Below are 18,319 nucleotides of genomic sequence, written 5' to 3'. Positions count from 1 at the left end.
GTGGTGTAACGAACTCCGGTACTTACCTTAAGTTTAAATCAAAGGCACAATCGGAACTACAGTTCCTGGCGAGCCTCGGGGTTTCTGCACATGCGCTAGCTGGGAAAGGGTCGCACTTGCACAGTTAGTCCATTTTCACGTCTTTAGGCTGGGGACCAGCCCTGAACATGTGCGGAAGAAAAGGAAGTAAATAAGTGAAACGTAGGGAAATGGCAAGTCAGGTGACTTGGGACCTGAGCGCCATGAGACAGGTATCGTCCCAGGGAGCAGGACACAGAGAGAGCTCCCATAAGGTCTCGGGCAGGGTCAAAGACAGGTCCCAGGATATAGTCCCAGGTAAGGGACAAAGACAGAGAACAGAAACAGATCTTGTTAAATGAAGTTGAGAAAGAAGCAGAGCAATAGGCTCTGTATTAAAGAGACCACTGCGGGGAGCTGACTTGAAGCAAAGGGGTTTGAATGAAGCCCTGAAGATCCAAGAGGACAGGCGAAGGTTGGTGACTCAGTGCTGCGGGTTGCAAGGGCAAAGGTAGCCTTTTGGAGCAGTGGTGTTCTGCTTGGCATAGCCAAAGATCTGAAAACGTGCTTGGAAGGTGAACTTGAGGGTACACGGAGATCCAGGTGAAAGGAATCTTGGAAGGTAAGATTGAAACCCTGAAGGCGGGTTGATGCCCCTCCAAGTGAGAGTGGCTTTTGGAGAGAATTCCAAGCAGGGTTCTTCAAACGTGGAGATTGGAAACCCTCGTGAGAAAGACAGAGTTTCAGCGAGACTGGTTGGCTCACAATGTGACAAGCATCTGGGCAAATTGCTGAGAAATCTATCGAGTCTGCTTTGGTCGCATCTGTCATTTACTTCGGAGTGTGGTGTGTCTGTCCACAATTCACTCACATGTAGCGCTTATATACCCTGAATATTAGAGTATTAGATAGATATGGTAAATTGTTTTATCTTTCTGAATGTGTGTCTGTAAAGATACAGCTGGAGTGAAGGAATAGTGATTATTTGAATCATTTTCTTGTGTTTTTATTGAGATCTTTACAATCTTTTTGTCTGGTAATAAAGTTCATTTTTCTTATTTAAATAAATATTTTATTCCACGTGTTAAAAACTAATCAGAGACGTCTGTGAATTTGTTCAGTAACTTTCCTCCACGGTATCAAATAAAAAACAAAGTTAGGATCCATCAAGCCAGGTTTCAGTCTGGATTCTGACTTGTCCAGTAGTTTCAGCCGGAATCATAACAGTAGCAATTTTTGTTCTCTCATCTCAGGGAGTGCTTTTCACAATCAACGTACACCTCTCAAAGCACTTTGCAGCCAGTGAAGTACTTCTTGCTGAAGCGTAGTCACTGTTGTAATGTAGGAAACACTTCAGCCAATTTGCACACAGCCAACTCCCACAATCAGCAATGTGATCATGACCACATAAGCTGTTTCTGTCATGTTGGTGAGGGATAGATATTTCCAGGATACCAGGGAGAACACCCCTGCTCTTTTCCCCTCGAGGGGACAGATAGGGTCTTGGTTTAAAATTTCACCCAAAAGTTTCAAACAAAAAACTTTGTCCTCTATCTCCTCTCACATTCACTCGGGTCCATTTGATTATCGTATCTCACTGCCAGTTCTATCGTCACATCTGTACCTGCTTCAGTTGGTAAGGCCAATATATAAACTGATTACAAGTCCCACTGTTTGGTTACAGTGAATCTATCACTGAACTAATTTACTGCATGATAACAATACAATTCAGGACAATCAGACACAAGTTGATAGCCTTTAATGTCATGTGATACGCTCTTTGTGGAATAGCCTTTAATTTGTCACTTCAGATTACTCTAACTTACCTTGTTAAAGAGTCTGCCCAAGTTCCAAACTGTACTTGCTAGGGCACAACTCCCTACTGACCAATGTTTACCTGTGTACAGTGAATATTTGAGCAATTCAGCATGTGGGATATCTCTCTCAAAACCAATCCTACCCACAACCAATGCCCAGACATTCCAGAAATCTCTGGATAGCAAAATGACTTTTCTCTTCCTTCACCCCTGGGTACTGATCCAATCTCCAGGAACTGAGCAAAGACATCAATCATTACATTGATGTAATGGCAATCTTAAATTTGACAATCTTAGGATGCCCCAAAGTCCTTCAAAGCCAGTTAAATGCTTTTTGAGGAACAATTAATGTTGCAATGTAGGAAATGTAGCAGCTAATTTGCACACACCCAGATCCCACTGGTAAAAGTGATGCTGGCTAAGGAATATATATCAGCCCAAACACTAGGGAAAACTCCTCTGCCATTCTATGAAATAGTCCCATGTGATTTTTCTATCTACCTGACAAGGCAGGTTAAACACCTCATCCAAGAGACAGCACCTCTGACAGTGCTGTGCTCCAGTGAAGTGTGAAGGGTGGGAAAACAAAAACAGAATTACCTGGAAAAACTCAGCAGGTCGGGCAGCATCGGCAGAGAAGAAAAGAGTTGATGTTTCGAGTCCTCATGACCCTTCGACAGAACTTGAGTTCGAGTCCAAGAAAGAGTTGAAATATAAGCTGGTTTAAGGTGTGTGTGTGGGGGGCGGAGAGATAGAGAGACAGAGAGGTGGAGGGGGGGGTGGTGTGGTTGTAGGGACAAACAAGCAGTGATAGAAGCAGATCATCAAAAGATGTCAACGACAATAGTACAATAGAACACATAGGTGTTAAAGTTAAAGTTGGTGATATTATCTAAACGAATGTGCTAATTAAGAATGGATGGTAGGGCACTCAAGGTATAGCTCTAGTGGGGTTTTTTTTTTTAATTTTTTTAATAATGGAAATAGGTGGGAAAAGGAAAATCTTTATAATTTATTGGGAAAAAAAAGGGAAGGGGGAAACAGAAAGGGGGTGGGGATGGGGGAGGGAGCTCACGACCTAAAGTTGTTGAATTCAATATTCAGTCCGGATGGCTGTAAAGTGCCTAGTCGGAAGATGAGGTGTCGTTCCTCCAGTTTGCGTTGGGCCTCACTGGAACAATGCAGCAAGCCAAGGACTGACATGTGGGCAAGAGAGCAGGGTGGAGTGTTAAAATGGCAAGCGACAGGGAGGTTTGGGTCATTCTTGCGGACAGACCGCAGGTGTTCTGCAAAGCGGTCGCCCAGTTTACGTTTGGTCTCTCCAATGTAGAGGAGACCACATTGGGAGCAACGAATGCAGTAGACTAAGTTGGGGGAAATGCAAGTGAAATGCTGCTTCACTTGAAAGGAGTGTTTGGGTCCTTGGACAGTGAGGAGAGAGGAAGTGAAGGGGCAGGTGTTGCATCTTTTGCGTGGGCATGGGGTGGTGCCATAGGAGGGGGTTGAGGAGTAGGGGGTGATGGAGGAGTGGACCAGGGTGTCCCGGAGGGAGCGATCCCTACGGAATGCCGATAAGGGGGGTGAAGGGAAGATGTGTTTGGTGGTGGCATCCTGCTGGAGTTGGCGGAAATGGCGGAGGATGATCCTTTGAATGCAGAGGCTGGTGGAGTGATAAGTGAGGACAAGGGGGACCCTATCATGTTTCTGGGAGGGAGGGAGAAGGCGTGAGGGCGGATGCACGGGAGATGGGCCGGACACGGTTGAGGGCCCTGTCAACGACCGTGGGTGGAAAACCTCGGTTAAGGAAGAAGGAGGACATGTCAGAGGAACTGTTTTTGAATGTAGCATCATCGGAACAGATGCGACGGAGGCGAAGGAACTGAGAGAATGGGATGGAGTCCTTACAGGAAGCAGGGTGTGAGGAACTGTAGTCGAAATAGCTCCACCCCACCCCTCCATCATTTTCACGTGGTCCATCTCTGACACTTCCCTTCCCTTCCTTGACCTCTCTGTCTCAATCTCTGGTGATAGACTGTCCACCAATATTCATTACAAACCCACCGACTCTCACAGCTATCTCGACTACAGTTCCTCACACCCTGCTTCCTGTAAGGACTCAATCCCATTCTCTCAGTTCCTTCGCCTCCGTCGCATCTGTTCCGATGATGCTAGATTCAAAAACAGTTCCTCTGACATGTCCTCCTTCTTCCTTAACCGAGGTTTTCCACCCACGGTCGTTGACAGGGCCCTCAACCGTGTCCGGCCCATCTCCCGTGCATCCGCCCTCACGCCTTCTCCCTCCCTCCCAGAAACATGATAGGGTCCCCCTTGTCCTCACTTATCACTCCACCAGCCTCTGCATTCAAAGGATCATCCTCCGCCATTTCCGCCAACTCCAGCATGATGCCACCACCAAACACATCTTCCCTTCACCCCCCTTATCGGCATTCTGTAGGGATCGCTCCCTCCGGGACACCCTGGTCCACTCCTCCATCACCCCCTACTCCTCAACCCCCTCCTATGGCACCACCCCATGCCCACGCAAAAGATGCAACACCTGCCCCTTCACTTCCTCTCTCCTCACCGTCCAAGGACCCAAACACTCCTTTCAAGTGAAGCAGCATTTCACTTGCATTTCCCCCAACTTAGTCTACTGCATTCGTTGCTCCCAATGTGGTCTCCTCTACATTGGAGAGACCAAACGTAAACTGGGCGACCGCTTTGCAGAACACCTGCGGTCTGTCCGCAAGAATGACCCAAACCTCCCTGTCGCTTGCCATTTTAACACTCCACCCTGCTCTCTTGCCCACATGTCTGTCCTTGGCTTGCTGCATTGTTCCAGTGAAGCCCAACGCAAACTGGAGGAACAACACCTCATCTTCCGACTAGGCACTTTACAGCCATCCGGACTGAATATTGAATTCAACAACTTTAGGTCGTGAGCTCCCTCCCCCATCCCCACCCCCTTTCTGTTTCCCCCTTCCCTTTTTTTTCCAATAAATTATAAAGATTTTCCTTTTCCCACCTATTTCCATTATAAAAAATAAAAAAAACCCCACTAGAGCTATACCTTGAGTGCCCTACCATCCATTCTTAATTAGCACATTCGTTTAGATAATATCACCAACTTTAACTCTAACACCTATGTGTTCTATTGTACTATTGTCATTGACATCTTTTGATGATCTGCTTCTATCACTGCTTGTTTGTCCTTACAACCACAACCCCCCCCCCCTCCACCTCTCTGTCTCTCTATCTCTCCGCCCCCCACACACACACCTTAAACCAGCTTATATTTCAACTCTTTCTTGGACTCGAACTCAAGTTCTGTCGAAGTGTCATGAGGACTCGAAACGTCAACTCTTTTCTTCTCCGCCGATGCTGCCAGACCTGCTGAGTTTTTCCAGGTAATTCTGTTTTTGTTTTGGATTTCCAGCATCCGCAGTTTTTTTGTTTTTATCTCTGTGAAGAGTGGGACTTGATTCTGACCATGGCAAGATGGAGACCCAGGGCTACAGCTGACCTTAAAGATAGACTTTCCTGGTCTGTTTAACTGAGATGCATAAACATGGACAGTACAAAATAATTTAAGTTAATTTAAGCCCAAGGGTAGAATCAGACTTGGCTTTGATGCCTCAGTTAGTCAAACATCCTGCTGAGGACTTGCTGTCTTGGTTCATACAAGAGCACCCACTGAAGGGAAGATGGTGTACATCCATATCATTTAAAGGAGACTTTCACAATCAGTGACTAATTAAATTTTGTTAAACAGAAGCTCAAAATAACTCTCTCACCCTTGCTACAAATATTCTGACTAACGCAAGAGGTCATTGGGCAGCAGCTGTGTACACAAGCTAGCACATGCTAAGTAAATCCTCAATAGGGCCAGCTCAAATATCCCCAGGGAATGAAGCTGAAATCCCACCCGTTGTCCAGAACCTCTTAGTTGGGCTCACTTTTCTGTCAAAATCTCTTCTCAAGGACAACTCTTGATGGGCTATGGCTCTGCACACAGTCTCTCAGGTTAGACCAAGGCCATGTCTGCCTTCTCATGGACACAAAAGATTGCAAGGGCATTATTTTGAAGGGCACAGGAGTTCTTCCCTGGGTCTTGGCCAGTATTAATCACCCAAGTAACATCACTGACATAGATGATCAGCTTATTAGTATCTTGGTGTTTGTGGAAGCTTTGTGCACACAAACTGGCTGCTGCACTTCCCACAGTAAAACAGTGACTGCACTTTAAAAAATGTACTGCAGCGTGCTTTGGGACATCTTGAGGTTTTGAGCCCAGAAGTGTTTTTCTTGCCATTACACAAAAACGGCCACATGAAAATTTCCCAATGCACAGCAGAAACCACCACACACTATGAAAAGGAAGCCAGCAATAGCGCCAGGAACCTCTTCCAACCTTTGGTAAAGCACCTTGGCTCACAGCTCCGCAACTTCAAGCCAAATTGTTTTTTTATCAAAACAACTGGAGAAAGACCAGGCCCCCTCAGTGCAGAACAACACCATGACTAAACAAGTTAAACAAGGGTGACATGTTAGGTCAATGAAGCTGAAAATGTTATCATTGCTTTCTATTTAAACCTGTAGCATGTTAGAAGAAACATGCCTTTAAAGGTTGGATATGTGTACGTTAGTAGTGAAACAAAAAGATGGGGAACTCCACAGCTTCAATATAACAGCCAGAATATGCAATTCCCTTTTGAAAGTTACTATGGATCTGCTTTCACTGCCCTTACAGGCAGCGCATTACACAACGTAAACCGACATCTGCCTGTAAACAACATGCATTTATATAGCACCTTTAACATAGAAAAAAATACCCAAATAATGACGGTCAAGCCAAAGGAGATATCAGGACGGCTCACCAAAAGCTTGGCCAAATATGAGGGTCTTAAGGAGGATAGGGGGAAGGGTTTAGAGGAAGACTTCCAGAGCCTGGTTATCTGAAGACATGAACACCAGTTGTAAGCCTATGAAAGGGGACAGAGTCAGAGTCAGAATTCTGGCATGGGAGAAAGGGAATTGGAGGTTATTAGAGATAGGGAGCAGCAATATCACAAGAGATTTAAATACAAGGACAAGAATTTTAAATTGAAAGTATTGACTGACCAGAATTCAATGTAGACCAGTAAAGACAAGGGCGATAGAAGGGTGCAGGGGCTTGATGTGCAATCAGATATTGTCTCTTGCCTCAAGTAGTACAATGGTCAAATGGATTAACCTAATTTGTGCTTGTGCACCGCCAACTTGACAGTGCATTTATCAACTGATGATCATTTCAATTCCTTTATTTAATTAAACAATATGAGAATCACAGAATCTCAGTGCAGAAGAGGCCCTTTGGCCCATCGAATCTGTACCAACACGTGAGAAACACCTGACCTACCTAATCCCATTTACCAACACTTGGCCCGTCACCTTGAATGTTATGACGTGCCAAGTGCTCATCCAGGTACTTTTTAAAAGGATGTGAGGCAACCCGCCTCCACCACCCTCCCAGGCATTGCATTCCAGACCGTCACCACTCTCTGGGTAAAAAAGTTTTTCCTCACATCCCCCCTAAACTTCCTGCCCCTCACCTTGAACTTATGTCCCCTCGTGACTGACCCTTCAACTAAGAGGAACAGAGGGCAAGGCCTTGAGTTTATTTCCAGTAAAACACCAATGACCACCTTCCACCAAGGTATTTCACCTTACAAAGTCCTTTAATTCCCATGAGATTTTTATTTTGGGAACAGGAAAAGCTCATTAGGGGCACAAGATCATTCTGATAGATACTGACCCCTCCATATCACATGCCTGCTCACTCCAGAAGGAAATCGCGACAGGATTTAAACAAAGTATTTCACAGCCCTCCTCTGGTGCTTTATTTCACAGTTCTGTTACCCTACATCTGCCCAACTTTACAACTTGCTCTTAATTTACCTCTCTGGTTCTTTGTCCTTGCAAAGTTTAAACCAGTTTCATAAGTTTTTTTTTAAATTTGATCACAGGATGTGGACGTCACTGGCTAGCACTACTGCCCGTCCCTAATTGCCCTTCTTCAGGGGGCATTTTAAGAGTCAACCACTTTGCTGTGGGCCTGGAGTCACATGCAGGCCAGGGTATTAGTGAACCAGATGGGTTTTTACAACAATCAACATGGTCATCAGTAGACTTTTAATTCCAGATTTTTTTTACTGAATTAAAATTCCATCACCTTCTGCGGTGAGATTTGAACCCAGGTCCCCAAAGCTCTACCCTCGGTAAATTTCTCTGGATTATTGTCCGGTGACAATACCACTACGCAACTGCCTCCCCATCGGGAAGCGATGTGAAAACAAGTCACATGTACAGAGGGCAAGACCTTTGGTTTATTTCCAGTGAAACATCTTCCACAGACATTTCACATTACAACCTCCTAGTTTGTTAGACGCAGGCTATGAGGTGCCGTTGGGCTGCAATGAGATTTAGGATTCCCACCAGATATTCCCTTGGCACTACCACATGTATGCAAGTACTCAGTTGCCACCTTGCAAGGATACTGGAAGATTGTGACATCTTTCATTTATATAGCTGGGAGTCACAGCAGAGCTGCAGGAGACGGTCGGGAGCGCCTATAAATACAGATCGGGGATTGCAGAGTGGCCTACCTCACTAGGAGTCGGAGCGAAGCAGACCTGCGGGAGACAGTCAGAAGCTGAGGAGAGCCTATAAATACAGACCGGGGAGTTGAGTGAGCAGTGAAGCTGAGGAGTGCACTGTTTCAGCTGCTGTGAGGGCGCAGTCAGGGTAAAAGGCAAAAAAGCAACTGTGACACCACAGGAAGCTAGTAAGTTGATTGGCCAGTGAGTGCTCAGTCTAAGGGACAGTGTGAGAGAAACCAGCTTAGGACAGAGTTAAGGTAGATCTATAAATAAAAAGAACTAAAACTTTAAAATAAACAAAAATTTGATAAATTTAAAATTAAAATCAAACAATAAAGTTTCAAAAAAGCAATAAAAATAAAGCAATTTAAACAAACATCGAAAACACATACCTTGTAGTTAAGAAGCATATATCCTTTAGTTGTCAGCGGTACTATCATTCAATAAACAGTAAATTGTAGCATACACAGGAAGAAAGTAATTAAAATTAGCTAAATAACAGGCTAGAATGATGGACAGGTGTTATGTTGCAGCTGTGGGAGCTTTTGGACATCAAGGCGACACGTGACAAACACGTCTGCAGGGAATGTAAGCAGCTTGAGGAATTCGGATCAGGATTTGGAAGCCAAATACAGGCACAGCGCAGCATGAGGGAGGGGGAGAAATACCTGGATACTTTGTTCCAGAAGACAGTCACACCTCTTAGAAGAGGGTCATCTGTTTTGTTCAGTGAGGGACAGAAGGATGTGACTGTCAGTGAGGCAGGTAATGGGACTGAGCAAACAGTAGGGGAGAACCCTCAGGCTTTGCAATAGTCAAACAGGTTTGAAGTGCTCACAACCTGTGTGGATGAAAGCGATGGTGGTGATACTGGCTAAAGGAAGGTGCTAATGGTGATATTAAGAGTAGAAAGCAGAATGAGCAAGTGACCTTCGATCTGTCTGCAAGTATGACCCAGACCTTCCTGTCGCTTGCCATTTCAACACACCACCCTGCTCCCATGGCTGTCCTTGGCCTGCTGCAATGTTCCAGTGAAGCTCAACACAAACTGGAAGAACAGTGCCTCATCATTAGGCACTTCACAGCCTCCTGGACTTAACAGTGAATTCAACAACTTCAGACCATGAACACTCTCCTCCACCCTCACCCCTTTTTTCAAATATTTACTTATTAATTTTTATACATATATACTTTTTCCCCACCTATTTTCATTATTTTTATATTTATTTCAATTTTTAGCCATTGTTTTATCCACACCTTTTAGCCTATTTCAATCTTTCTTCCCCACACTGCCCCCTCCTCCCACCCCATCCCCACTAGGGTCATCTGTCACTTGCTCTTTCTGCTTTCTACTCTTAATGTCACCATTAGCACCTCTTTTAGCCAGTATCACCACCATCAACACCCCTTCGACCCTTTGTTTATGACATCTTTTGCAATCTCTCTTTAGCCCCCACCTATCACTGGCCTTCTATCCAGCTTCACCTGTCCCACCCCCCTTAAACAGTATATATTTCACTATATTTTTACTTCTCTTTAGTTCTGTAGAGTCATATGGACTCAAAATGTTAACTCTGTCTTTCTCTCCACAGATGCTGTCAGACCTGCTGAGTTTTTTCAGCACTTTTTTGTTTCAGATTTCTAGCATCCGCAGTATTTTGCCTTTATCTGCAAGGTGGATGAGCTGGCTGGCCATGGCACTGTGGTACAGGAAGCCGTTCAAGTGAGGGGAGCAAAAAGGAATGTAGTGGTAGTAGAGGATAGTATATTGAGGGGGATTGACATTGTTTTCTGCAGCAAAGAGCGAGTGCCCAAGCGGCTAGGTTGCCTGCCCGGTGCCGAGGTTCAAGATATCTGCTCAGGGCTGGAGAGGGACTTGCAGTGGGAAGGGGAGGATCCAGTTCTCGTGGTCCATGTAGGTACCAATGATATAGGTAGAACTAGGAAAGGGGCTCTGCAAAGTCAGTATGAGGAGCTAGATTAAGCAGAACCTGAAGGGTAATCTCTGGATTATTACCTGAACCATGTGCAGATTGGAATAGGGCAAACAAGATTAGAGACACCAAATGCGTGGCTCAAAGACTGGTGTGAGAGAAGTGGGTTCCGGTTTGTGGGGCACTGGCATCAGTACTGGGGAAAGTGGGGGCTGTACCGCTGGGATGGTTTACACCTGAACCATGCTGGGACGAGTGTCCTCGCAAATTACATAACTAGGGGAGTAGAGGGGGCTTTAAACTAAATGAGAGAGGTGAAGGAGCGAGCTTGGGTAGGGGTAGCAATTCAAGCTGTAGAGTCAAGACAGGAGAGCAAAACAGTAATAAGAGAAAACAAGGGTCAGAGAATAGCAGGAAGGGACAGAGACAAAAAACTTAAGAATACATCAACTTGCTGAATCGTTCTTTCCCCGCAACACCCCCCCCACCCCCCATGTTGTGATTAACAACAGACCCAGATAACACTCAGTCCACAAGTTATGTAACCTGAGACATTTCTGGACTTGTCCATTGCCTTTTATACTTGACAGCAATAACATCCCTTCATGGTCAATAGTGTCCAAGTTGATCAATAAAATTGTTTCAAGTATAAGTCTTTGAGCGAGGGCACCGTGAACTGTCCAGAGAGTCGACATTGTTGTATCTGACTGATTCTCATGCGATCAAAGAGTGAGCAGGGAAAACATTAAACCAGATACCAGAACTGCAATCTCAACTAGCTGTGGGCCATGATTACAAACTGCTTGTGCCTCCTTCTTCAACACAGAAGGAAGCCATTCAGCCCATCAAATTTCTGCTGGAACTAGCTACATATTGGAACTCTTTAATCTAATCCCATTTCCTTTCTCATCTCCATATCCTTTCATATTTTTCTTCCACTTTTCATTTATAGTGGTTATTAACTACAGAATTCAAAACTACTAAATGAATTAGCTTTAGTCCAATGCCATATCTCATCCGCACAATGAATAAAGTCTAATGACTGTTAGACTTTGAACCCTGATAACGTAAAGACCTAATTTAATGATCAGGACATTATTTTACTCTTTTGTCATTTTTTTGTATTTTTATATTGTATCTGAAATGGCTGACTGGAAAACAACCTCAATTCAGCCCTTGGCCATGACACAATTTAATTTGAAATAAGCCTTTTGATCATTATCAAATGACCCCTCCATGTTTTCCTAATTCTCTAGGCGTGGACACCGACTTCACTTCAATGTCAACTTGCAGCAAACAGTCTCTACTTAAAAGACATTTTGCATGAAAATATCTCTTTAGCCTCCTTCTGGATATGCCTAAAACCAACTTAAAGGAGCTAAATGAGAAGATGCAACGGTTCAGTGCTGTATTAGCCAATTTCACTGCCATTACGCTAAGGAGGAAATGTAGGAGATGATGAGCTAGTGTTCACACTACCAATCACTGCCCTATTAACCCTGCTTAAATTGCAGGTACGATTAATCTGCACCACAATACTCAATGATTATTGGTCAACATATTGGGGAAAAAATAGTCAGTATCATTATAACGTACAAAAAAAAAATCAAAAAATGAAGATCACGATGTAAAAATTGGAATGACAGATCAACATTGTACAGCCATAGTTATATAACACAGCTCATGGCTGTGACTGATTTAATCCATCCCGAAGTCTAAAATAGATACTGCACCACTTTAATTTAATGAGACATGAGACACTCATTAAAAAACAGTATCTATGGTGTACTGTATAGGTTGGTGCTGAGCTAAAGATTCTTCCCATCCACAATACTTGCTGTGTGCTACTTAACAGATCTCAACAGTATGGTTAATCCAATCAGCCTAGTAACTGGGCCAGAAAACTGGGGCCAGGGGAGGAATGAAAGACAGCAGATCATGACAATGACCCTGTTCCAAGTGTGCTCGCATGGACAGCAGGCAAGTGCAGGGTCGACTGAGGCGCCTTCAACTGTCAAAGGCACTCAGTTTGCACATGAAGAATGAAAAGTATCACTGAGTTTCTATGCGCCTTGGGACAGAAATTTCACCAAAACCACATGGGGAATGCAGCTACGACACTTGAGCAAGAGCTCAACCGTACTTCAGATTACCCAAACTTCCCAGCATGTATAAATGCTGAAAATCCTGATAAACAATGTAACAGAAAGACGGGTAATAAATAGTGATAACAGGACTGTAATCTATTCCATGAGCTCCTAAAATCAAAGTGCAAAAGCAAAGCTTTTGAATAGTTTCTCAGCAAAACAGCTGTTTGCTGGAGCTTGCTATGTGCAAATTGCCATGTTTCTTACATTATAACAGTGATTACACTTCAAGGTACTTTGTTGGTTGTGAGGCGCTTTGAAATGTCTCAAGGCTGTGAAAGATGCTGCAGAAATGCAAGTTGTTCTTGCTTTAGCTCAGCTACCCAAAGTCTCACCTAAAGGCCCCACACACACACGCACTTCCAGCCCGAGTTGGCTGAGTAGTGATCTTGAGCAGGAAGCCAAATTAATTTCCCTGATTCAAGCATTACTGCCATCTGTAGAGCTCCTACCACTGCTGAGGCTCAGCTGACACACAACTGCCCATGAATAAACCTGGAATCTCCATTATGTGTGGGCCTCAGCACTCACTGAGCCTTCAGTGGAATGCCTACTGCTCTGGGAAAAGATTATTGCACAATGAGATTCACACAAAATTGTTAAACCTTAGCCCACTTCATCACAGTCAAGCTTAGATACATTTTAACCAATGTTTCTTTCCCACTTTAAATGTAAGCAATTCCGGTGTTTTAGGTTGAGTCGTCACAAATGGGGAAGCTTGCAATGGTTGCTGCATCTGGCAATTCACTTAGAAACATTTCGGTTTCGACAGGAACACGGAGCGGTCCACTAACCACTTGAGCCCTTTCTACCATTCAATTAACTCATGGTTGATCTATTTATCTAACTTTGATCATATCCCTTGATATCCTTAATAAAAATCTTTCAACTTCAGTCTTGAAAATTTTAATTCACCCCCACCCTATAGCCTTGAGGGAGTTCCATTACCTTCTGTGGGAAGTACTTCTTCCTGATTTCCTCCAACAGTCTAGCTTCCCCTTATTCTGTATTCATTCAGATGCAAGTGTGTTGAAGGAACAGATAGAGAGAAGCTATTATTTTTAAATACGTCGATCAAATCAGCCCTCAGCCTTCTAACCTTGAGGGAATTCAAGCCAAATTTATGCAACCTGCCCTCAATTTAACACTGTAAGCCCCAGAATCATTCTGGTGAATCTGGGCTCTACCCTGCCGTAGCTGACAAATCCTTCCTGAGGTGTGGTACTCAGAACTGAATAGTTACTCCAGATGGGGTCAGACTAAAACTCTATACTATTAAAGTACAATTTCATTTCCTTTATATTCCAATACATTTGGGATAAAAGCCAACATTCCATTGGCCTTTTTGATTACTTTTTGTACACGTTCACTAGCTTTTAGCGCAGTCCGTGGACACTCCGAACCCTTTGTTCCTTCACATCTCCTAGTCACTCACCACTAAGGTATTCCAATTTGTTTGCCTTAGGTCCACAGTCATGGCCTCGCACTTTCCCAACAATGGCAGTTTTGTCCAGTCTGTCCATGTCCCTTTGACTACTTCTGACTCTGAGTTTTGACATGCTTTGCTTTTAACAAGACTGCTATTAATTTTTATTAATATTTTTTGTATTCCTCTGTTGCTTTTTATAGCATGTCCAGTAACCATGACCATAGTTGCTTAACTGCACAAGTAAAGCTTTTGTCTTTTAATGAAACAAAGTTTTTGTATCGAACCAAATACTTTGAATACTTCCCATTGTTTTCCTGGGGTTATATCCGTGATTACACTGTAAAAGCACTGCACTTTGGGATACCCTGAGGGTGCAGAAGAATTTATATAAATGCAACTTGGTTCATTTGTTCACCCAATTGCTGAATCCAGTTTACTGCAGGCAATTTATTTTAAACCTTTTGATACTTGTGTAATTCAAATTAAAAATATTGGTTTGTGACTATCTTCTCCCTCTTAAGGGCAGACTGTGTAAACTTAGTTTGTATTTCCTCAAGGTTTTAAAGTTCAGGGCTAAAACACATCGATTATGTGTTTAAAATATTAGCTTCTCTCTTTTGAAACATTACTTCCTCTGGGGGAATTCAGAATAAACATTAAAAATCATAAAACTATTTACAATCTGCTCCTTCACAGATTGTTAACTAATTCCAGCTCATTCCTCATTAACATTCTGATTATGGATGTAACCCTAGTTTCTGCCACATTTCCCTGATACCCCTGTATATCTTTATACATCCACCCACAATATGACTAAGCTGTAGGCACTCCCACCCTCTGCCCAGTACTTTCCTTGCCTGTTCGCTTTCACTGAAATCTTTTCCTGCTGCTATTGCTGTAATTGAGTTTTTAATTATTAAGTGTGACTTTTCTCTTTAATTCATTTATTTCTAATGCTACGTGCAGTTGTAAACACAACTCCCATTTGGACAGCACACATACACATTGCAAGACCCATGGAAATGTGTTATTTGGATGCAGATGAGCACTCCCCAAACTCAGTTATGTACATCAAAAATGGAGGATTTGACATGCACAGGTCCGAGGTTAAGCGCTCACACACACACTCCCCAGGGTTTTCTGCTATACATAGACATGTAAATAACCAACTCTGCCCAAAAGCTTATGTCTTGAAGCACTTGGACTGTCTACTTCAACATCCATCTGCACTACATTTTTCCACCGATTTGCAGCACATGGAATCACAACAGTTCAGGGCAGGTACTCACACCATGGGGGAAATAAACGCACCAAAGGTGAAATGATAGAATTGCTGATGGGCTCAGGGCAGCCTAATCACAATACTGACATAGATTAGCTGCGCTCCCACCAGTGGAGTTCAGGCACAATCATCCTGTGTACACCTTGTGTGCAGCTTTCTGCCTCTGAAGCCCAGCTTACTCTTTTTCTAATGCCACTGGTCCAGCTTTATGTAGTAACGCTTGCCTGTTATACAACCCCCACAATGCAGTCTCCATTAATCCTGAGTCCCGTGTTAACACTTATCACCAATGATAGATTCCCTTTGGATTCACACACACTGGGGTTTAATATCTCATGTCGGTCCCTCTTCCCATCATGGATCCTCTCCTTATTCTCTGTTGCTTTTACCCATTACCCTGCCCCACCTGCCTGTAACCTCAGTCCTTATTACCCCTCTGCTCCTCGGCTCAATGGTGCCTGCCCCATTCCCCATTGTACCTTCCACCCACCTCAGGTGATATTTCTCCCCCCCCCCTCCAACAACACAGGTACTCCCTCTTCTCTCGTTAGCCCCCTCATCACTCCCTCCCCTCACGTCACCGTAACCTGCCCCCTCCCCGGGTACTCACCCCTGCCGGGTCCGGGATGAAGTAGCTGCCACTCGAGCCCTGGCTGATTCTCTGCGGTTGGATGCCCTGCTCCTGAGCCTGCTCGGCCCGCCGCATCACCTCGGCGAACTCGGGCTCCTCCGGGAAGTCATTGAGGGACCGCGGGCCCAGGAGGGGCTGCCGCTCGCGGCCGGAGCCGGGGGAGCCGGGGGGAGAGGCCGAGGCGGAGGCCGGGCCCAGCACCCTCACCCCGGCTCCCGGAGCCGGGCCCGGCGGGCAACGAGCCCCAAAGCCGGAGCCTGAGGCGGTGGCCGGGGACGGAGGCAGCACGGCGGCTGTGGAGAAGTAGGTGTCGGGAGGCGGCTGGAGCGGCGAGCGGAGAGGGCTGGTTTCGTCCATGGCCGGGGCTGAGCTGCAGCCTAACGGGGACCAAGCGACGCGGCGGCTCCAGGCGACGGCCGGACTAACAGGAAGCGGCGCGCGCAACCGGGGCTGTCAGCTGACCCGGCACTTCCGGTTCTGGTCGACTTCCTGTCCCGTCCGACTTCCGGTTTTCCTTCCCCCCCCCCCCCCCCCTCTGTTCCCCGGCAGCACACATTCGATTTCCGGTATTGATCATAGAATGGGAGAGCAGGCTTAATGGGCCGCATGGCCTCCTCCTGGTTCCTCAGTCCTATGTGCAACGCAGGAGGCCATTTAACCCGACGTTTCAGTGCTGGCTTTCAATAGGAGCATCTTACCTACTGCCACTCCAATTCCTTCTCCCCACAACCCTTAACATTCTGCCTTTTCAGATGATTATCCAATTCCCTCTTGAAAGCCTCAATTGAAGCTGCCTCCACCACACTCTCAGGCAGCGCATTCCAGGTCGTAACCACTCGCTGTGTTAAAAAATTTTCCCTCATGTCTCCATAACTTATTTAGCCAATTACCTTAAATCTAGAAAATGCTGGAAAAACTCGGCAGGTCTGACAGCATCTGTGGAGAGAAAGACAGAGTTAACGTTTTGAGTCCATATGACTCTTCTTCAGAGCTAATGAGAAGTAAAAATCTGATGAAATTTATACTGTTTAAGGTGGAATGGAGCAGGTGAAGTTGGATCAGTGCTGGCTTTCAATAGGAGAAATTTACCTACTGCCACTCCAATTCCTTCTCCCCACAACCCTTAACATTCTTCCTTTTCAGATGATTATCCAATTCCCTCTTGAAAGAAGGTCAGCGATAGGTGGAGGCAAAGGAGAGACTGACAAAGATACCATGAACAAAAGGACAAAGGGGTGTTAATAATGGTGGTACTGGCTAAAGGAGGTGCTGATGGTGGCATTTAAGGATAGAAATCAGAATGTGATAATAGCCGGGCAAGAGTAACCACTCTGGAAAGAACAACGTGAAGAAGTGACAGATGGCCCTAATGGGGGTGGCGGGTGGTGGGGACGGGACAGTGGTGGGAAAAAAGATCGAAAATAGAATAAAATGTGGGGATAAAACCACGAATAAAAATGAAAATAAATAAAAAGTGGATAAAAATTTAAAAATATAAGTTAATATTTAAAAAAGGGGCAAGGATGGAGGAGAGAGTTCATGGTCTGAAGTTGTCGAACTCAATGATAAGCCCAGAAAGTTGTAAAGTGCGTTGGTTTTCACTGGAACAATGCAGCAGGCCAAGGACGGACATGTGGGCATGAGAGCAGGATGGTGTGTTGAAATGGCAAGCAACAGGAAGGTCTGGGTCATGCTTGCGGATACCACTCCACAAAATCCCAGATGTCAGTCGAGTGAATCTTCTCTAACCTCTTTCTAACACATTTATATCCTTTCTTAAATAAGGAGACTAGAACTGTACACAGTTCTCCAGATGTGGTCTCACCAATGCCCTGCACAACCGTAGCAAAATGTCCCTACTTTTATATTCCATCCCCCTTGCAATAAATGACAACGTTCCACTTGCATTTGTTTTCTTCAATGTGGAGGAAACCGCATTGAGAACAGCGAATGCCGTAGACCAAATTGAAGGAGGATTCACTGCTCCCAATGTAATCTTCTCTATATTGGAGACACCAAACGCAGACTGGGTGACTGCTTTGCAGAACACCTTTAGTCTGTTCGCAAGCATGACCCAGACCTTTCTGTCGCTTGCCATTTCAACACACCATCCTGCTCTCATGCCCACATGTCCATCCTTGACCTGCTGTAATGTTCCAGTGAAGCCCAACACAAACTAATCTTCCGATTAGGCACTTTACAGCCTTCCGGACTTAACATTGAGTTCAACAACTTCAGACCATGAACTCTCTCCTCCATCCTCACCCCTTTTTAATGTTCTTCTTTCAAAATTAATTTTTAAGTTTTATTTTTTATCCACTTATTTTTAATTTTATTTATTTTCTTTGTTATTCATTGTTTTATCCCCACCTTTTATCCTATTTTTGATCTTTTTTCCCACCACCATCCCCTCCCTCCACCCC

The 18,319-nt window shown here is 44.7% G+C and overlaps 1 protein-coding gene across 1 annotated transcript in view; it reads right to left on the bottom strand.

Moving 5' to 3' along the window:
* pi4k2a (phosphatidylinositol 4-kinase type 2 alpha) overlaps window positions 1-16,319 on the bottom strand; it is a 48,908-nt gene extending 32,589 nt beyond the window's left edge. The window contains exon 1 of the mRNA XM_041210278.1: window positions 15,876-16,319. Within this exon, the coding sequence (XP_041066212.1) occupies window positions 15,876-16,253 (378 nt within the window). The 5' untranslated portion in view covers window positions 16,254-16,319. The remainder of the gene's footprint in view (window positions 1-15,875) is intronic.
* Between the last annotated feature and the right edge of the window lie 2,000 nt (window positions 16,320-18,319).

This window comes from Carcharodon carcharias, chromosome 17 (assembly GCF_017639515.1).
Source record: "Carcharodon carcharias isolate sCarCar2 chromosome 17, sCarCar2.pri, whole genome shotgun sequence".
Lineage (NCBI taxonomy): Eukaryota > Metazoa > Chordata > Chondrichthyes > Lamniformes > Lamnidae > Carcharodon > Carcharodon carcharias.
Note: the sequence above shows the minus strand (reverse complement) of the source record. Positions and strands in the feature narration are given on the sequence as shown.